General features: G+C 46.5%; 1 protein-coding gene across 1 annotated transcript; it reads right to left on the bottom strand.

Moving 5' to 3' along the window:
* Positions 1-3,022: 3,022 nt before the first annotated feature.
* Positions 3,023-22,003, bottom strand: LOC125943674 (uncharacterized). Its single transcript, XM_049663126.1, has 3 exons — positions 21,839-22,003; positions 14,926-15,072; positions 3,023-3,184 (listed from the first exon to the last, which is right to left on the bottom strand). Exons 1-3 carry the CDS (start codon positions 22,001-22,003, stop codon positions 3,023-3,025), a joined length of 474 nt encoding a protein of 157 aa, XP_049519083.1.
* Between the last annotated feature and the right edge of the window lie 351 nt (positions 22,004-22,354).

Genomic DNA, 22,354 nt, shown 5'->3' with positions numbered 1-22,354 from the left:
ATAGGAGTCCACCCAGGAGCTCATTAGGACAGTCTTTTACAATTAATAATTTCTGGGTGATTTGTGTGGCATCAAAGTGAATAATTACTTCCGTTTCCGCCATGGGCCATGGGACATTTCCTCCGATTCCTCTTATCAAAATTCTATTCTCTCTCATGTGTTGAAATGAACTGATCTTGTCCGCGAGGTTTAAGGTAGGCAACATTTACAGAAGACCTTTGTCTACGATTAGTCTGTCACTTGTTTCGTTCGCGCTGACAGGTGCCGAGATTAGTTGGTTTTCTGACAGTGTGCAGACTGAGCGGTCAGGCTGGCCCCCTGTGCCTGTCGGTTCCCATTTCCAGAGTCAAAGTGCCAATCAGTGTTACGGCTTTCCTCGTCCCTTCGTTGTGGCTGTTTGTCTTAGTACTGCATCTGTCAGTCACGCGAGATGTGGCCGAGACGATTGCAACAGTAATACCGGGGCACCCATCGTCGCCGGGGATGTTCTTCGAGGTCACGGTTCAGGCGGCCAGCACACCTGTGCATCTGCAGCTGAGCAAAATGAGCCAGTCAACTCAGAGATTTCCAGTCAATTGAGAGATTGTTGCCATTGGAAGTGATTTGCCGGTAATTCTGGGCGTTCGACATGCATGTTGGCACAGCGAGTCAGTGTTCTTGAAAGGCGAAGCTTACCAGAGAAGGCTGTGCGGCGGCGGTGACAGTCACTTAGCCATTCAGTTCTTCGGGAATGGTCGCTGACCACGCATGCGAGTTGGTGGGAAGAAAGTAGCCATTCAAAGCGTCAGAGGGGCATGGGCCATCAAGGTAGAGTGGTTTATACGCTGTAGAGTTTTCTAAAGTTCTGCACAATCGTCGGGTTGGCGAGGATCATTTTCTCCAGCGTATCGGCACGAAGTCCGTGTGATAGATGACGCAAGTTCTCCTCCTACTTCCTGGGTCCAAGTCGGGGACAAAGTTGCAGCATGCTTCAATGATACTGCTTTGTGCTCTCAGACGGCAGTAGCGCTTTTCTTCTAATCGCAAGTGCCAAATCTCTGGCTGCGTGGTGAATGCTGCAGGATGATTTCAGCAGTGTAGTCCACACTTCCCACGTATTAGTGGCACCGGTCAGAATTGTGTTGTGTACAATTTGATCGCGTCGCATTCCAAAGCCAAATAAATAAATTTTACCTTGGTGTCATCATCCCAGGTGCTGAGTGACGAGACGTGTTTGTAGCAGTTTATACACTCCGAGACAAACTCTTCAAGGGTACCTTCGAAGAGTGGGGGTCCGATGAACTGTCTTGATGTTGCAGCAGTTGGAAGGTGGACCATTTTCTCAGCGTTCTGGCTATTCTGGCCGCACTGTTCTGGCTACACTGTTTATTTCGTTCCGTTTATTTGGCGTTTAGTTAAGCGAGTTACAGAATTAGGCACTTGCATATTATATAACTACTGATTTCGGAGTAGCACTCGCTGCGACATGGTCTCTTGGCAGCGGATGTGGAACATCCACTGCCTAGGCTTGTGAGTGGTGGCCCTGGCTAGCACTCCCAGGGTTAATTCTAGGTGTAAAAACATAAATACCCCAGAAAGTGGATGGGAAAACGACGCCGCGGTAGCTCAATGGTAAGAGCATCGCACGCGTAATGCGAAGACGTGGGATCGTTCCCCACCTGCGGATACTTTCTCAAAATCGGCATGGTGGGCTACACTCTTCTTTGAGAAAATAACAAAGTCTTCAAGAGAGCCCAAGGATACTTTCCAAATGAGACCACTTAGGACTTTGTTTATCATGCTCTGAAACGTAGCCGGAACATTATACAGCGTGAAAGGGACTGCACAGAACACATAGAGCCCTAACCCACACGTAAATGCGGTTTTAGGCTTATCTTCCTTGCGAAGGTTGAATGCTGGTATGGATGTTCCTTAATCGGAGCGGACTCACCTGTAACTATGGCATTCATCGGGAGAGTTTTTTCATTCATTTGCATTTGCATTAATTTATCATTTCTTTAATTCAATTAGCAAGTACAAGTGAGTTCCCCTATGTTAACCTTGGGGTCACTGTTTGTTAGCTTCTTATGATATTAATAATAAAAATCGGCCCGCTCGGTTCCCTTTGTTCTCGTTCTATCGATATATATATACAGGGTGTTTCAGCGAACACTCAAAAATTCTTAAAGGTTGCCTATGGCAGATAGCACAATTCAATAACCCGTGGTTAGTAGTGCCAATCTACCTTTGCTTACTTTGCCGTACCAGCATATCGCAGTCGAGGTATGTGGCTCGAGCGAAGCTGCTAAATCGCACAGTGCGGCTTGCCTATGCGTTTGCGAAAAATGCTGCGTCTAAACGAAAGAGCATTAAGCCGTCTATTTGAGTAAAGCTACAATTGGGTGGAAATGCTCCAACTGTTATAGTTATAGCAGCGACTAATAAATTCTAGAACTACCGAGACGGTGGCCATGGGTTTTCTAAGCACAGCAGGAAACATGTGAATGAACATGGTTGAAGACCAGTTGCGGACAGCTCAGGTGGCGTGAAAGGCGGGTAAGCAGTGTACAGGAGTAATTTCCTTTGGTTCTCGCAGAATAACTCCTGCAGTCTTCAAACCGCGGTCCCTCTTGGCGGAAGGTTGTAAAGCTATCATCTACCACAACAAAAACTCATCCTTTGTTGACATACTCTTCCAAACACGCACTTTCCTCTTGCGAAGTATCGTGGTGTCGAGCTGTGTAGTTCAGAAAGTCTATACAGTCACTTTGGGGCAAGCATCTCGTTAAACATCAATTTATGCAAATTCTGATCCCTGTCTACGTCACCCACATGCCACATAGAAGCATGAAACTTCTCCTGCACGTACCTATAAAAGCTCACTTTATTCCTGCCAAGGGGCATTAGGTCACGCCCGATAACATTTGCGACTACGCCTTTCCCCTAATGTTCTCTTACTAAGAACGAATTAAACGAAGGATGCTCATCGAAATGCATGATAACTTTTCGAGGAAAAAAGTAAAAGATGAAAAAAAAACTGTTTTCAGCTCACTCGGCCGAGCGCCCGGCAAGATGGCTCCCCTTCTTCCTCTTGACCTTGGGCGCCCATGGAATGAGCCTTGGTGTCACGGCGGCCATGTGACCTCCATGCCGTGGCGTCTGTGCTAGTCGCCGGCTGGGCGGCGCTAAGTCTCTGGCTTGATTTCTGCACATAAAGAGATACACTTATATGTGACTCGAGGGAAGCTGCCAAATCGCACAGTGTGGCTTGCCTATGCGTTTGCGAGAAATGCTGCGTCCATACGAAAGAGCATTAAGTCGTCTAAGTGAACGCAGCTACAATTGGGCGGAATTGTCCCAACTCTTCTAGTTTTAGCAGCGACTAATTGATTCTAGAAAAAAGACACGCGGAACCCACGCATTGTGGGAATCAATCTATGCGAAGCTTTGTGTGCTGTTTGCTTTGACTGACGATAATTAGCGGCGATGTTGACGGCGAATGTTCTATTTCCTCAACGTTTATTCCAACACGAGAGTGGTCAGTTGATGTTAAACGTTACCTTGCGTGCACTACTGTTGTTTGTCTGCGTAGTACACAGAACACATCGAGGTATGTGTTTGCTTGAGGCGTTGTTGTGCGCCATACTTCAAAACTCTTGGAGGGTTGAGCACATTCATTGCCTCACATGGCAATGAATTTGCCATGTGAGGCAAATTTTAATTGAATCATGGGGTTGTACGTGCCAAAACCACAATCGAATTATGGGGAACGCCGTAGTGGCGGACTCCGGATTAATATTGCCACCATGGTGTTCTTTAACATGTCCCTAAACTTAGGTGCGCGAGCGTAAATGTTTTTTTTTTTTACATTTTACGTCGTCCCCGTCGAGATGTGGCAGTCGGGATCAAACACGCGACCTCAAGCAATGCCATGGGCACAAAGCAACCACGGCGGGCAAAAAAGTGTTGATTTGACGCGTGATGACTTCCGTAGCGTCGCCTAGACCCTTCGGTGCGCCTTAGTGCGGCTCTGCTTCGGCACGCCCTGCGTAAGTTGTCCGCTTGACAAAGTTGCATGGTGTGTATTTTTTCATAAATAGAAACGAACCGTAGCGTACTCTGAACTTCAATGTTTCCCGTGTGCCCGCAGCCGCTGTCGTGTCTATGGTACTAGCGTTTCCTCGCCTTCTCGCGTCACCTATTCCCTATCCCTCCATCCCCCCACAGGCCCCTTGGTATGGGAAGTGCCAGCGAAGAGTGGCAAGGCTGTTATTCACTCGTTTCGCGACTGCGCCGGTTCTACCCCTTATATGCCTCCTCTCTCTACCTCCTCTCTACCATATTTATCTTGGTTTCCCCTGTACACGTAGGTTAGCAGAAAGGTACGAGCTGTAACTTTTGCAATGCTTTTGCGGGGGGTCATGTATATTACAGCTGTGAATTAAGAGGCTAATGTAGCAATGACCGGGGGGTTCCAGAGGACATTGTGCACATTCGACGCGGTGCAAAGGTCCAAAAAAGTTTCTCGCGTCGCCTTTCCTCTCCGCCGCACTCCTGTCATGTATACCCACGCAATGAACCACCCCCGGCGCGATGCGCTATACAGCAACAGCCGCAGCAGCAGCAGTGGGAAAGACATAGGAAGACGGAGAGGAAGATTTGCTTTAATAAGGTCAAATATAGGTTCAAGTTCCGACACTACATGGCCCTCTATTTCCTACGTATCTTCATTTCGTGACATTCAAGAAAACGTTGCAGTTTTCTGACAACTAAATCAAGCACAAAGCACAACCCTCTACGTGTGCATTGCAGTGTGCTTCCTTTAGAAGTGACAGTACCGCGACTTCAGCTTACTGTGTTCAGTATAGTGTGTATATTGATGTCTACTCTAGCGGGCACATCACACAAGGACCGAACATTATTCTAGCGACCACGGCTTCTACATTAGCTGCGCTGGACGGTTTTAATTTTCGTAAACTTCTTTTACCATTTTGCCTACAATTTCGTACCACCTAAAGAAACCGGTATGCGCGCGCACGTTCTAGCCGGCTTATGAACATGCCTGCCACGGTTCAGCCACAATCAATCAATCAATGGAACAATCAATCGATAGGTCGATGAATCATTTAGTCACTCAAAGCTGTGCCATACAATGTCAACATGAAGATGTGTACAAAATATTTGCAAAAATATAATCCTTTTATGTGATGCAGTCGAAGAAAGAGATGGATAAAATGTCATATAATAATGATTTCATAAAAGTTCCACTTCCCACTTTGCTGATTTCATGGTGCTTATTTGCTCCTTTTTGTGTGTATTTTCTGAATGGATGTGTGTGCGTTTTTTGTCTCTTTTCTCTCGTCCTTTGATCTATTTTTATGTAACGAAGCTGTAGTAGCATACGAAGTTTTTTGTGCAGCTAACCTGTCCGCCTATCGTCTTTCATCAGTATGCGCCTATTTTCACATACTGGTTCATATATATAGTGTCATTGAGATACAGTCGTGTAATACGTATGTTATATACAAGGTGGCTGAGCCCTTCGGTGACCGTGCGCATTCAAGTGCATTACCCTAGGCAATTACTGCTACAATGTATCGCAAATATTCTGAACAGTTTAATTAAAATCTATTCTTGGGGTTACACTATATGCTCTGTGTCCCAGGAATCGTGCACTGTGATTTATAGAGACACACCAATAAACCTACGAGAATAAGACTTCGCGCATGTGTTTTATAGTCTGTTTCAGAAAAGGCCCGTATTGTTTAGTCCTTATTAATTAACTATTTATTTAAAACAATTACGTACCAGTTTAATTGTGTTCTAATTCTCAAGATGTCATTTAGGCCGTTGTCGAGAATCGCAAGGCACTTCAAACCACTGTGGTTTCAGCAAGGTACATACACATCGAGTCGTTATTTTTTCGGAAGACAGAGATAGCCCGCGAACTGCGAAAAATATCATGTGACTTCTTGGAGTACGCTAGTACACACGTGCGAGTAGTGCCATCAGTCTGTCTCAGTGGCCATGCAATTTCGTGCAAATATCACCAGGGGGAACTCTGGTGCTCCTATTTTCAGTCACGATGGGAATGATTGTTAGTACATGGATTTCTCTGATATTCGTGCTTGCGGCTTCGGATGTTCTTGTGGTATTTTTTTTATGGTCTATGCGTCATCGTTTGCCTGAATTTCAAAGCCATCAATACATTTTTGAACGCAAAAGCCAGTGTGACTCTGAAAGCATGTCAAATCGCTGCTCATCGCAGCGGCCCAGCCGGTCCATGCATCTGTGGCATAATAGTATAAATATCAGGCTTTGGTGAGAGGTCCCGTGTTCGAATCCTACCGTCGGACAATTTTAGAGCGCAGCTCACAGGCGCCCGTTCCATCATTGAGTGTCGGCGCCCCTCGGATAACGGAGCGAACGAGCACGACTACGGATGAAATAGCGAACGTGGAACGCATCGGTGGATGAAAAACCATGATAGCGACAAGAGCGCGAGGAGGTAGCGGAGGAAGAGGGTATGGAGAAAGGAGGAGGTGAGGAGGCATGCGACGAGACCATTTATGGAAACAAAGCACCGGCGTTGACTTCGGACCCACAGTGCATGCGCTACTTCGCCTGCGACGCAGCCTCCAAGGAATGCGTTCCGCGCGAGCCACGCGTTCCCGTGTTCACGCTTTCTTTCTGAACCGTGAGCAATGCAACCGGTTGAATGCTTCGTCTGCCGCTGCTGCTAAATGAGCTGCCCGAACGTCTCCCGAGGTGGACCCTGTCGTTCAGATTCAAATTCTTTGCCACAATGTATCACGAAATCAAGACGCCTAAACAGCTGAGCTCAAAATTAGCATTAGCGAGTATCGTAATCATCGGGGAATTTTATTGTACTGCGTTTATTAATGCGAAAGCATTAGATACCCGATTACGCGAAAAGGCGGCGTCGTCATCGGCGACGGCATCAAGCGACGATACCAAAAATGGCCGACGGTGCAAAGAGCGAGAACACATATAAATGCTCGGATTGACGTCAAGTTTCTCAAGGAGGTTCCTGTAAGCAAAGTGAATTCATGGGTTTGAAAAGAAAAATTTGGTACGTCTCGGTCTGGGCCGGAATCAAACCCGGCCCTCGGCTGTGCAAGACGAGCAAGCTTTTTGGGTGACTAAAGGTGTGCCTAGTGCGTGTGTCATTGCACGCATCACGTCACAGCCATCTGGCTGACTAAAGGTGTGGCCTAGTGCGTGCGTTATTGGGCGCGTGCCGGCGCAGCCAATGGAGGGAGGTGGCGCCGTGTCATAAGTCTATAATATGAGCGCGCTGCTTCCGGTGCGTCACTTGCTCAATGGAAAACATTTTACCAAAGCAACATTAATACTTTCGCATTCCCACGCGTAAGGAGTCTTAAGTATGTCTGGCGAAGTTTTTTTATTGCGATAGCAATTATATGGACACTCCAAGCACGTTTCTGCCATCGTCGTCGCCGTGAGGTTCCGTATAAGGTCTAGCGGCGATAAAATCGTCGTCACGCTCCATATGCTGTATGTGCAAGTGAAAGCGCACAAGGGACGCGCGCTTTCACGGAGAGCGAACGCTCGGCGGGGAGCAAACGCGGCATCTTCCGTCTTGCGAAAGGTCGTGGGGGGATGGGAGGGAGGCAGGGGAGGCGACCTTTTGCTGCGGCACCAAATGCGTATCTTGCGAGCTGATGCAAGGAGAACTGGAGACTCAATCTCCCACGTGAAAGGAGGAAAGCGGGAAGGCAGCGCGGGAAGGAGGGCACCCGGCTTCTACTCTGCCAGCAGCCGTGTACTTGTACTTTGCTCGGCTCCCGGCTGTCGCGCGCACCGTATCTTGAAAGCAATCTCCACACGGCTTTTACCTTTGTATGCGCTGTGCTTTCGCCGCTCCGTTTTTGTTGAAACAATAGACCGCACGAACCTTCGGTCGCTGCTGTCACAGCGCTTGCTCACGCCAGCGTTTTGACAGTGGTTGTATGCGGTCATCGAGTGTGATCTATGCACGTTTGCTTGTGCGAGCTGACACCATGCTTGCTCATTCAGCTAGTAAGCGAATGTGTCCAAGTTTATGCAGCCGATATAACCACTATCCTTATTTCGTATAGCTCTCTAAAATTAAATTTGCTATCGCAATTGATGCTTCGCCTTTCGGGCAAAACTGTGACTTTGTTATTTATACCGCAGTGCTTTCCTGAACATGATCAGTCTCAAAAGTCGAGAAGTCGTATTAAGCCAGAAGGACGAAATTCCGGCAAATCCATGCACTAACCATCACCCCCATGCTCGTTGAGCCACCCTGCTTGCAGTTTCCGTAGATACTAGCGGCAGAGTTCCCTCTAGTATATGTATGAAACTATGTCAGTAGAAAAGGCGGCGGTTCATCGGTTGTTAGGTCGAGATACGTGGTGGCTATAGCAGGAAGCGCGTGAATTCTGCCCACGACGCGCGAACTGTTGTTGTCGGTTATAGCATATCAAGATGACGCTAACGCGCTGCCCTAAAAGTTGAGCCATGTTTTCGACCATGATGATTCCATGCAAACTTTCATGTTTCATGATGCTTTAAGAATTAAGAAAATATCTGTTTCGATATTCCATCGGCGATTTTATCAAATATTTGTATTCTTTCTCAAATTTGCTTATGCCAACACCGATTTTATTTATTTATTTATTTATTTATTTATTTATCTCTCACTCGCCCCCGAATAGTGCATCGAAAGGGTTCTTCTTGTCTGCGACTTGGCCCTTGTGTAACAACCCTCGCGTGCCCATATCAGCGCAAGCCTCGCCCTCGCCATGTAGAGCAATCCCATTAAAAGCGTTGAAATGTCTTGCGTGTTGTTCGAAACTGTAGCCAAAGGTGAAGCGCAGGTGGAGAAACGGTAGTTGTCTTTCACTCGCGTGACTTTAGAATTACTGGACAGTATTCTATATTTCTGTTTATTTCTCTTAATGGGCTTGTTCATGATGATCTTCCTCTTCTCACTTTTTGATGATGCATAGGCGCCATCTTAAGGCGCCTATGCATCAATCTTGAAAGGGGCCCGTGTCTGGCAATCCCGGGGGAACGACATCAACGTTCGGTTCCCAAGGTGTCAACCGCTGCCTGTGTTCGGGGGCGACCTAACAAGATTGGAGGCGGAGCCCGGCGGGAAACGACGACCCATCACGTGCGGGATATGGCCACCTGATCCAAGATGCTGATTGGCTAAAAGAACTACAGTGTGTTCCCTCGTCGAGTGAAAGAGGGAAACGAAAGGGATAAAACAGGTGACTTGAGTGTTGTGAGAGAGGCTTGACCATGTAGACGTTCGACCATGGAGAACGCTCGGAGATGTAAATGCTACTACATGCAAAGATGTTAGCACGTAGATGGCTCCAATATCATGGAGCCCTTCTTGTAAAATACCATGTACAGTGTATATAAAACAGTTTACTAATCTCCCTGGATAACTCCTCCTCTTGGCACCTGGCATGGCACCATACATGGAACCTTCGTGGACACCACGAACCATCGGCTTTCGTAACAGGCGTCACCCGGATGGAGCCCAAAGACTTATTACCTGGACAGAGGTGTTCCGCAGGGGTCCATCCTAGGACCGACGCTCTTTAATGTGGCTATGTGCAGAGTGGCTGAAAACCTTGAACGAGACACAACGGCTAGATTTGCCATCTACGCCGATGATGTAACTATTTGGACAGAAGCAGGAGATTATGCTGACAAGGAAATAACGCAGACCGAGCATGAGTATCTCGCTCCACATTGGATCGCACACCATACAGTCCTAAAACGAACAGATCAAAGTTCTTGGCCTGCCTATCGCCAGCTGTAACAGACCATAAAAGTGGGTGCGTAGCCTCCGACAGGCATGTCCTACCATGCTGCACACGATACGTCGACTCTAACAAATACGGGGGAGCGCGACAAATGGCATGCTGTACCCTCGCCAAGGCTGTGCTCATCGGCAAGATCTTGTAAGGTGCACCCATATACACGTTCTCTCCCACGGTCGTCCGGAATCTGGAACGCCTTCACAGGGCCACCCTGCGCACTGTCACGGGGCTCCCCAAACACACTAAGATACCTGCACTTGAACGCGGTGCAGGCTTGCCTCCACTGCAAGACGTCATCCGCGAAGCCCACACCCGACACCATATCCGCATGGAAAATACGCCGCAAGGTCGTCGCCTTCTCACCTGGGATGACCAGCAACATGACGCACCTCCTCTTAATGTCTTTACCCCCTTGAGAAGCCCCGATTGCTTCTCGACGCATTCGCCGTCGTATATCTCGGAACAACGCTCCTGCTCGCCAACTTCTTGCCACACGTCAACTCAAGGAAGCGAGCTTGGACACAATCGACATCTATACTGATGCTGCTATCTCAAATGACCGGGCCTACATGGCGTGGGTTTGCACGCAGACGACCGCTTACACAGGGGCCTATAGCTGCCATCTCCCGGGCGGTACCCCAGCGCATGCTGAACTCCTGGCTATTTGGGAAGCCACTGCAAGCCTCCCATATACCATCCGGAAACCTGTCCGCGTTTATACGGATTCGCACACAGCCTACTCTGCAATATTTCGCCCAGCCTCGGAAGATGCTACAGCTTCTGCTATTCAATCTATCCTTCGTAGGCACGAGAAGGCAAATAGTCCGATAGAAATTATCTGGACGCCGTGGCATACGGGTGTGCCCGGGGGCAATACTGCGGCACACGCCGCTGCTGCTTCCGCAGGTGGGTCGACCAATGTTTCTCAGCCCCCACCCCTCAGGGTGAACCCGTATGACCTCCTAAGCCAAGTGACTGCCTCGATAACCACCATGCACTATGTACGGACGTCCCTGCGTACTGCAAGTAAACAACGCCTCAAGCAGGTTACCGCGCCTGCCCTCTTCTCGAGCATGTCTTCACTTTCACGCGCTCAGGAGGTTTTTGTAAATAAGGTATTTGCAAACTCGGCCTACACACCGTACTCTGTGGCAAAATGGCGACATCCCGACATTACGTCTGTGACGTGCACGCACTGCGGGCTGCGATGCCGTGCAGACCATTACCATTTACTGTGGCAATGTTCCGCGTTTGACACAGGCAGAATGGCCATACAGCCTTTACAGTTTACTAGCTACCGTGAAGCACTGCTCACGGATCCCAATACGCAGTTATTATTTGCAACATATGCTAGCCGGAGCGGCCTGATCAGGGTGGTTTAGGGGGACCGACATACCACAGCACTGGTCACGCACAGCCTCAGTACGGGTGTATACTCCTACATGAGAATGCCTATTTCTTGAAACAGTAAGTTATTTGAAGAATGACGACAGTAATGCCCCATTTACCCCACAGAGGACCTGTGCCTCCCCATTTCTAAATAAAGGACTTTCATTCATGCATTCATTTATTGCCTTTCTATATATATATATATATATATATATATATATATATATATATATATACACCTGATGGTACTGTGACAGCAAGTATAAGCTCGTCTTATCATTATGACCTTGGCCCTTATGATAAGGTTTCCTGCCACCCATCGTAATTTTCTTTGTTGTAATAACTTCCTCTATAGCACTAGTCATCTCTTCCTTGCTCATTTGGCCCAGCTGTTTGAGATGCTGCTGCCGTGTTGTTCGGAAAATTTTCTGATGCTTTTTACCAGTAAAAAGCTTCGAGCTTGCTGTCACGCTTCTCTATTGCATGGTCGGATTGATTCTAGACTGCGAGTTTATTCTTGTCAAAATTCTCGCTGATAACGTTACTCAGGTACCCCCACGCGTCATCTCCTTCGAAGATGTTACCATCTTTAACTCTTATAAACGTTGAAAATCTTTGCTTGCGGCTCCTGGAGCCCTTTCATGGTTTCACAAAGTCTTTCTTGCGCCTTTATATATTTTGCGATTGACATACACCCAATTGTCACTTGTAGATTACCTTTTTGCGCTAGTTCACTCGCCACACCTTTCTTTTCTACCCACTTCTGCCCCATAAGCAGTATAGTTCATCTTTGTGTATCGTATTTCTCGATATATGAGTCACACCTTTGTATAAGTCATAACCCCCTCAAAACGGCAGAAAAAATGCACAGAAGTCGCGCCGGTGTACAAGACGCGCCTGTTCATTCGCTAAGCGATTAAAAAAATACAGTGATGTTTCACTTCGTGAACGCGGGTCACGCGCAAGCATATCGGTGCGATTCCTGTAGAATTGCGATGGCAGTGATGGACACCCCATCGCATTTATACCGTCGTGGTCACCGCGATGTTCCATATAAAACCCAAGGGCGATAACATCGTCCCTGCGCGCCGTATGCTCCATGTACGAGTGAAAGCGTGCGACGGTGAGCCGAAACGCGCACAATAGAGGAAAGCGGGAAGGCAGCGCGGGAGAGAGGGGTAGCTTGTATTCTAGTAGCAACTGCGTAGTTTGCGCAGCGGCACGCGCCGTATCTTTAAAGCGATCTACAGATGGGAAGAGTTCAGAGTCGGCCTACCCGCGGTCGGCGTGCCGCCGCTTGCTTTTCTGCTCCGTCCTCGTACGGCGCTCGGCAACTCGATTCTATACAGGGTGTTTAAAAGTAAGCTTTACGGAATTTTAAAAAATCGCCTGTGGCAGGTAGCATAATTCTGATCGTTGAGTTGGGTTATTCGAAGAGGCGGACATTAGTAGCACGAGAAATCGAAACACTTATTCATCTAATTAACAAAAATTGACTAATAAACTTCTTAGTTAATTACTTTACGACACATATTGCGATTTATGAATTGTAGCCGGTGAGTTTGCAAGACGCATTCACTGGAAATGAATTTCCAAGATAACACCACTTTCAAGATACTTCCCAAAGTGTGGGCGAAATACATAAGCGTTCCAGTTATTTTTGTGCTTAAATATATAAAACAGCACTTTGGTAAAAAAAAGTGGAACAACAGTGCATTTTTACGATAAGTTCGATGGTGCATATGTCCAAACTGGCGTCATTATGGAAATTCATTCCAAGTGTATACGCGTGACAAGCTCACCGGCTACAATTCCTGAATTGCAATTGGTGTCGCAAAGTACAACTAAGAAGTTGATTAGTGAATTTTAGATGCGAAGCCGCTTATGGACGCGGCTATGTCACTCTCTCCCTCCCTCCATCCATCCGCCGTGCGGCGTCCACACCCGCACTGCGCATCCTCCTCCCCCTCCTCTCCTTGTCTCATCTACTCTCCTCTCGACATTCCTCCTCTCCTCTCCAAAGCTCCTCTCCTGTCCGGATTGCGCAACGAATGGCAACGCCTGCGGCTCCGCGCGCAATAATGCGAAGCAGCTTAGGTTACAGGCGCGACGGTAGGCGCTGCATACTCTGCTGGGGGGCGCCACTGTAGCTCGCGGTATAATGACGCGCGCGCTCCGCTCCTCTCATTCTCCTCCCGCAACGCGCGATGAGTGCCACGGACAGCGCCAGCGTCAACGCCAGTGTCAGCGCCGTGGACAGTGCCGCGGAGAAGAGGGCTCGAGCCGCTGCCACGAAACGGCAGCGGCGACAGGCCGACCTGAAAACTAATGGGAACTTGAGTCGACCCCATGGCTGCTTCGCATACTACTCAGGGTTCCCCTACGGGAAGATGGTGTAATTTTTTTGTTAATCCGATGAATATGTGTTTAGATTTGTCGTGCAACTAATGTCCGCCTTATCGAAGAACCCAGCTCAACGATAAGAATTATGCTACCTGCTATAGGCGATTTAAAAAATTCCGCAAATCTTAATTTTGAACATCCGCTATATAGCCACCTTACCTAGCTACATATGTGGCCATAGTGCGTACACAACCTGTAGCAACTGCCAGAGCAGGTCAAACGCAGCGCGCTTCGTGTGGCCATAGAATCCAAACCGATTTTGACGGCCGCTTTTCGGGAAAAAAACGTACATAAGTCACACCGTTCTATATAAGACGCACCAACGTAAAATTCAGAAAAAAAAACGCGACTTTCGCACAGAAAACAACGGTAATCTCTAATTGTTGGCTTCTCGGCTATTCCTAGCACGCATGCTTACACTTTTCTATTGCTTGTTTTATTTCCTTGTTCTACCACCCGTGCGGTTTTCTCTTTACACCCCAACGATTATCTAGCCGTGTTTGTCTCCTGCTACATGAAGGGCAGATCATACGCAGAATGCCCCCGTCTTGAGCTACACTGTGAGGAACTTTCCCCATAGATCTGCATAGATGGCGTTGATAGGTACGAGTCACCATGCACAGAAGTTGGAAACTTTATTCATTCTGATGTTCTTATGGTCAAGAAATCGCCGGATTTGAAGCCAGATTACGCATTGACACAAAAATGGTGAGTTATGAAGCATTCACAATGTCATTGCAAGGACAAAGTTACGGCAAATGCACCACACCGGCTGAACAGCCAGGCCTGAAGCAGACGCATGTTTTCGCGCCACCTATGCCCTTATAATTCGAAGCACGAAACTTTAAACAACAAAGCCAGACAGCTACGTCGGAAATCGTTGTGAAGGTGCAAGCTCGCATCAATTGTAAAACGACAGGACGGAGCAGAACGTGGGCTGAAATCTGGACCATATATTTTCTATATGCCAGCAACGTGCAGTATTACAAAACGATAGACCACTCCTGGAGTCGGTGCATGCGGTCGTAATATGCCGTATATGACTAGCGATCACACACTTGGTCATATTTTCCGCCATTCTTATGTTTCTTGCATTTTGGTAAGGTCGTTCTCAACATTTTTCTGAGGCCGGCATCAACGTAGTCGGTGCACTGCATCGCCGTAAACATTATTTCAAAGTGTAGCGTTTGCCTCGCGCTGGGCTTCATATTCGGCGTCCCTCTTGCACTACCCCAATATATGAATTAGTATGTGTGAGGCATCTATGGCGATTATGAATTAAAACAGCAGACGCAAAGCATACGCGCATCTCCTTGCTCTTCTGCGGGTCTCCCTTCAGCTCCTCTTGGGTCTCTACACGAATCCTCGTGATGGATTCCCACTTTTGGTAAAGCTGGGACTCCTTTCCGCTATCAACTTTGTTGAGGTACTGGACGATGGCTTTTCGGGTCTGAAACCAAGACATATGCAACGCTCAAAGACTGGAACTTGAGAAGCTCATTATTATAGAGATAGCGCAAAAAGAATTCAGTACAAGCCTTTTCACTCGATGCTAGACATTCCACTACGCCTCTAATGCTTAAATAAAGATGGCAAAGGCTTCCTCTTATGAAGTAACAAAAGTTGAAAACGCTACTGCCACGTAGAACAAGTTGATCATATTAAATTATTTTGAACATTAATGTTCGAGACAGCAGCACAACCGCAATTAAACACGTATGCAGCATATGTACGTATGAGCGGCCTTTTGATATTGCTGAAGGAGACGCATCCTTCACCAAAAAACAAATATAAAATAAAAGTATAAGTGTTGGTGCCACAGACCGTAATCTTGTCCTAAATTCCATATCGAAATGATCTCTTCTTTAGAGCACATCTCTTTGGCGCCCATTCTTGCAGCAAGCGACGGCGTCACTTCTAACCGAGCGAACAAACACAGCGAAAAATGAGAGCGAATGCGGCTCGCCGTGGGGGAGGAAAAAAGTGGCGAGAGTGAAGAGGTGAGAGGAGGAAAGCGGAGAGAACGGTGCAGCGGAACCATGAGGCGGAAAGCGTAGGAGCATATGGCGAAAGCGTGAGAATAAAAGCGTAGACGGCGACGATGTCTACGAGATGGCGCCGGAGTAGCGCGCGTCGTCCGGGAGCGTTGTTGGCGGCGGCTGCTGTGAATCGCGCCCACGCGTCATCCACGGGTGTGCACGTGATTATAATTAGATAAAAAGTGGCAACGAGAAAATTGTAGAGCAACATGAAAAACTCCCGATACAGCTTTCTGTTGCTCAATACGTGCTACCTAAAAGTGTTTTTCCGAGCATGGAGGAAGCTCGTGATTACACGCAAAGAGTCTCGAGCCGCCAGTCGCGCGGCAACTTTGCGTGTATTCGCGAGATTCTTTTTGGTGTATTTGCATTTGTTCGCGGTGGCCGGGATTCGATCCCGCCACCTCGTGCTAAGCAGCGCAACGCCTCAGCTAACTGAGCCACCGCGGCGGGTCCATCGAATTCCGCGACCCGGATTGAAACTGCGAGCTCCAGTTTCACGTACGTGCACGTGAAACTGGACGTACGTGAAACTGGAGCTCGAAGCCAAAGATTACCATATAGAATGGCTAACGAAGACTGTTTTCGGCGCTATAAATCGCAATAAATGTCCCCGTATCAGTTACTCCGCATTCTGTTTCGCGAGGAAGTTGGAAACTTGAATGGAATGTTGCACTGCAGCTTATTATTATTATTATTATTATTATTATTATTATTATTATTATTATTATTATTATTATTATTATTTTAACAACGCTTCCTGTAAATCTGAGCACAAGGCACCGGATGGGGCAGATGTGTGTTATTTGTTTGAAGCGGCAAGCAGGAAGGTTACATATGTTTCTCTGTCTGCGTTTCCCAAGACCTACTGATGGAAAACTATATGGGCAATAATACACACACGAGATACGTGCTGCTTGAAGAACGAGAAAAATATTTGTTCTCCAAAGGGAACGGTACAATAGCATAGTAGAATGAAAGCCGACGCAATGCACGCGCAATCACCGAAGGGCAATAAAATAAATAAAATGGAGAAGAGGAAGAAAGGAATTTATTCTTCAGGCATAAATACATGTCATATGCTATTATCAACAGCATTTGAGCGGTCTGAACGCAAGCACCAGCGCGCGAAGTAGTATACGAAGGATCGTGCCGAGCAGTATTGCCAGCAGTTTGCAACGGCGCAACCTTGACGTGGCTCAATCCACTTCAATCACAGCGCCGCCAAAGCATTTTTCGTCGTCGGGCGCCTCACTGCAAAGCATGCGCCGCCCGAGCCGCTCGTCCCACTGAACCGTATTCTAGCACACTCTAATCTGAGGCGATGGAAGCACGGTAATTGCCAGATGGCCCCAACAAAATATAGCCAAGTGATCTCAAAATGTAGCCCAAAAACAGCCAGACCCAAATTTTTCAGAGCGAAAAGTAGCCGAAAACTTAGCCAAAACTTTTGATGATGTTCTGCAGGTGTCTTATACATGCTGTAGATGGTGTCCAAATCTCTACGCGTATTTCGGGCTCCGAAATTACTTCCGCCGCATGCAACCAGCACAACACTAGCCTGAAGATCTGCGTGAAAAATTTTTGTGAGAGCTGCCACTCCGACGTGGATTTCGACACCACTCATTGTTACAATTAGCCGAATGATTTCTTTTCCGATCTACTCATGACATTATTGGTGTTTACTGAGCCACGTTCTCAGCTAATTTTAGTTCACGCCTCATTTCATCCGAGGCATTTTTCTGCAAGAGTCGGGCAAAATATTGCTATATTGCTCCAACCTCGAGGATCTGCTTCGGCTGGTCACAAGCGAGTGCCCTAGAGGCGGCCCGAGCTCAAGGCGTTTTGGAATAGAGATGCCTTTCCTAAGCTTGATTCATAAAATAAACATCTCAGGCAAGATTTCTCAGGCAGACGACTACTGCAGCCGGAATATGTTCGTGCCCTCTAACTCCCATGTGCCTATAACTCTCACCAGAATGCGCTACGTTTGGTTCAACCAGAATCTTTGATGAGGCACGCGCCTTATTGACTGTTAGCGCTATCACGTAGTGGAAGCCATGATTGCAACGCGCTATTGTGCTCTGCTCACAGCGCACTGCTCTCTGCTGAGAGAAGCTTTCCTCATCAAAAATTGTCAATGTTCTCCCTCGAAGACCATGTTCATGCAGTGCTCCCCCGAACATGCAGACCACATCTAGAGCAGATTTTGTTCTGATCGACAGTCGAGAGTACTGCGCTTAGCTGAGCATGTACAGTCAACCAAAAAAGTTTACGGACCACGGGGTCTCAGAAAATGTCCCATTTCCAAGCAGCTTCACAACGCGACCTAGTATTCGCATTTACAGCTTCTACCAGTATATGTGAACAACAATGTGACGTTCCGTTTTACTGGCTACTATTATAGGCTACTCGGAAATTTGGCGTTTACTGAGATACCACGGTTATCAAAATTTTGGGGTTGGTGGTACATAAAGACCCGAACGGTCACGATTCTCGTTTAAAGCGACTTGCGGATTTTGAGTTACTGAGTAAATAAATAACGTGGTGATTTTTGAAAAAAAAAACAAGCAATATGCTTCGAGGAAACCTTGATAAACATTGAAGGACCATGGGCGAAAATGAAGCGCCACGACATGCGTGCGAATACTTGAGCTGTTCTGTAAGTCCACATAATAGCTTGCTTTAAAGCAGCCGGCGCGGAACCCGTACTCGACAGCTGTTATTCCCACCGTATTTCTAACTGAACCACTCCTGAAAGGGCAGCACATGGCGCCGAAACCGAAACAAAAAGAGAGCTTAGCGCTGGAATGACACATAAACAGGCAGCCTAGACTTAATGCCATCCTCCAAGCGCCGACGTAGCTGCGCCAACTGACATTGGCGTTCCAGTTACTTTCCTTTAAAAAAAATTCGCTTTATGCAATCAAGAACAAAACTAACTGGATAGCCAATGGATTTCTCCGCAAAGTTCGGGAATTGAAATCTCGAAACTTGTGTCATCCTGAGAATTCATTCCAAGTGCATGCACCTCGTGAAGCTCCACGGCAAGAATTCGTAAATTGCAATATAGGCCATATGGTAATTATTAGAAACTTAATTAGTGTTTTTTGATTACCAGATCACGCATTTGAACTTTTTGTGCAAGTAATGTCCGCCTCTTCGAGAAGACCAACTCAGGAACTATAATTGTGCTATCTACCGCAGGCAAGCTTTAAAAATTTTTGGAAGTATTCGCGGAAACAACCGGTATACGTGCGATTTCAAAAAAATCGAAGAACTATTTCATCTTAGCGCTACGGATCTAAGCACGACCGTTGCGCATTGCTGCGCCTGCTGCGTGTGCCCTCGAAGATGAAAAGCGTAGCGTAGACACTGCGGCCGCTACCGGGTGTCGCCATGAGCCGTGTCGCGTTTAACCTTTTGGCGGTGCCAGTGGGAAATTAACCCCTCGCTTGCCGTTTCTCCTGAGTTGCTTCCAGCGCGTCAGTGGAAAAGAAAGGACAAAGAAAGTCACTAATCGGTCCGATACTTTGATCCAACTTTGATCTTGAGCTTTAAGGATTCGAAAGTTTTTTGCTGCAAGGGATTCGTGAGGTGGCCTAATTTAACAGTGATGTCATTCTGTGATTCGTTGAGAAATACTTTCAGGGCCCCGTGAAAAAAGAACCCAAAACGTTTCTCATAAATACCTATACTTCTTAATATTTATCCGCGTGTATACCTCGGTTCTCTCATGTTTTCTCGTATTTCTTTCTATATTTTTCTTTTTTATAAAACACATGCTTGTCTGTTCGGTTTTGTACGTAATGGCTTTGTATTGTTCATAGGATCTTTATAAATTTGCTTCTGACATGAAGATTTTCTTTATGTAGCGAAAAACCTTTCTTCATTGGTGGTATTTCTTGCTTAATATTTGATTGTTTATCAGTGTTCAAGTTCCGTTTCTGCCATTTCATTTATATCATGTGTCTATATATATGTCAGCAGGTCCTGATACAGCCAAGAACTACGCGACGTCCTTCTGCATATTATAGCCGCCTGAGACCCAATACAGCTATGGGGCATAATCTCTCTTCAAGGTAGTTTTTACTGTTACTGTTATGCTATGAACGTGAAAAACAATTATTAAATTTTAAATACCACGATCAGATGCCAAAGGCAGCGTCTCCATGTATACGTGAAAAACTAACTATCTCCATCATCGTGTCATCTGTACTGTGGTGAAAACTCCATTTCATTGCCTAAAAACGGAGATGAAGATGGATCTGCGTGTAGCCATTTACACGTTGCTTCCGCGTCCGGTATTTTCACGCAATCTGAGACGGCCGACACAGAGGTCTACATCAATTTAGCGTCAAATTTCTCGAAAGCAGTTGACAAGAATATGAGTATACCACTTCTTGACACTTACACATGCACCGTAGTTCATCCCCAGAATGAATATCTTGCGTAATTACTTCTTCCTCGTCAATTTCGCAAAAAAAAATTTCAAGCAATGCGCAATGCATTGTACAAGGGGGCCGGAGGATATAGCGTAATTATATAATTTGGAACTAAAACAAAAACCCTGCAATTATTCTGAAACGCTCGGTGAAGTGTCTCACGCAATGTTCACCATTCTATCCAATTGCACGCTTGACAGAACGATAGAGCTGGCCATGAAAGCTGAGAAGGTATACAGTACGCTTGAATTTGGGGGTGACCAGAATAGCCGCAAAGGCTCTAATGGAGGCGTCATGAAAATGCATCTCGAACTATCTTCCAGTGTCAAGTAAAAGTGCCCTCAGATTGGTTTCCTTGCCGAAGTTGGCTGCCTAATATCATGCTACCTGTTCCTATAGTCTTCCTTCCCAAGAACCAGCACTGTCGCACGACGATTGCAATAATCCTTTTTAGTACACTTGGTGCTTAAATGATGTTTTGTGCAAGCGCAAATAGATAACGCGGCAGTTAGTGGCCAAATAGGAGCTGTATAGTACTGGAGCAATGCTCCTGCGAAACAAGCTCAGCCATAGAGCCTATTTCAGCCATGATGGCAATATGGCTCTGACCCATGTGTTATTGATGCGTGACAACACTGCTTACCCTCTTGTTCTCTGGCTCGCGTTTGTTTAAACGCTCAGCTCGCCTGTATGCATTGGCATGTCAAAAGCGACAAATTTGCTCTGATCAACCCATTCTCACAGGTTTAACATCCCTCTGCGTTTACAGGCAGCGATTTCACTTTTATATAACTGTAACGGTTAGTATTTTACTTCCATATTTGAGCCCTAGAAGAGTTCCTTATTGATGTTAAAAAAGGACGCGCTGTAGGTGTTGCCAATATTTAGAAATAATTATAAATTAATGTCCATTAGAGCATATTCATATTTAAAATTGAAATATGTATGCAATTGCATATTTCAAAGAAAGTGAGAAACTGACCACCGTGGTGTCTGTGGCATTGTGCCAGTGTGTATGAGGTTAATGGGTTCGATTACAAGCCACATCTGCCACGTTATGAAGGAGACAATGTGGAAGCTCCCGCCATGAAGTAAACCACAGATGGAATGCATTACTCAGCAGCACTTCTCCCCCCCCCCTTCCTCCCCCAACCCTCCACACGCTATGTGGAAGCCCGTCTAGACCCTGTATTGCGTTAAAGACGTAAAGAAAAAAAAAAGTGATTCGTACTATGCGCAGTAGAAACATACCTTACTCTTCTTAAGTCATGTGATATTACTGCATGATGCTCCTTCATCATGAGCTCCTTCTACAATGATCTATCATGTGGTTGAGAATGTGAGTGTTATTCCTTGTTTTATTCAGATTTGTCGGAAATATTCCATTGTTCGCACTCTACTTATTTCTTTAACGCTCTGTGCGAATAATTATTATATATTCTATCGACGCCGATTTTATTGTGCTGTCATAAAGGTAACTGCGGTGCATTTACTGATGGGTTGTGGCACGTCTTTAAAGTATCGCTTAGATTCGCGATGTTTGCACGGAGCCGTCTTTGACAGGCTCATAGGCACCGTAGCTCTTCTTTCAGCGTTCAAGCGCGTAATTATTTTCGTGCTGCTTGCTGAAAGAAAGCTTGGATGCAGCAGTTTAGTATAATAAGAAGGAAATTTATCCAATTAGACCACGCATGTGCTGCAGGCCGTCGCGATGCCTCACTGAAGCACTCACCGCAATAACCTGATCCCTGGCTTTTTCTTCTTCCAACAGGTTGGCTCCTCTGTTGTTGAGCCTCGACGAGACCGTCAGTCTTTCCATAAGCGATTTCCTCAATTTTTCATAGCGCTTCGTGAGGTCTAGAACATGGCCGTGGTTCCTGTAAAATTCTTCAACCATAGCGACTTCTCTTCCGAGGACCTCCTTCTCTGTTCCGGCAAGGTACAGAAAACAGCAGCATGAAACAAACACGTTTTCCAGATGAACGAAACGGATAAAGGAAAAGCTTGACGCTACTTCAGTAATTTTCAGGCAAATAAGAAAGAATCGGCGTAAACTGAATATTTTTAGTCCATTGCGCGGCTAGAGGAAAGTGTTAACATGACCGACAACCATTCGGTATGTGTTTTTAAGATTATGGTGCTGATGCAAAGATTGTGACTCACAATGATAGGAAACACGCCTAACCTTATCTTTTAAATCAGAAATTACATTTTTAAATCGGCAGCGAAAGTGACGCGCAGCCACGCT

The sequence above is a fragment of the Dermacentor silvarum genome, chromosome 1 (assembly GCF_013339745.2).
Source record: "Dermacentor silvarum isolate Dsil-2018 chromosome 1, BIME_Dsil_1.4, whole genome shotgun sequence".
Classification (NCBI taxonomy): domain Eukaryota; kingdom Metazoa; phylum Arthropoda; class Arachnida; order Ixodida; family Ixodidae; genus Dermacentor; species Dermacentor silvarum.
The sequence above is the reverse complement of the archived record's forward strand: the minus strand, read 5'-3'. Positions and strand labels throughout refer to the sequence as shown.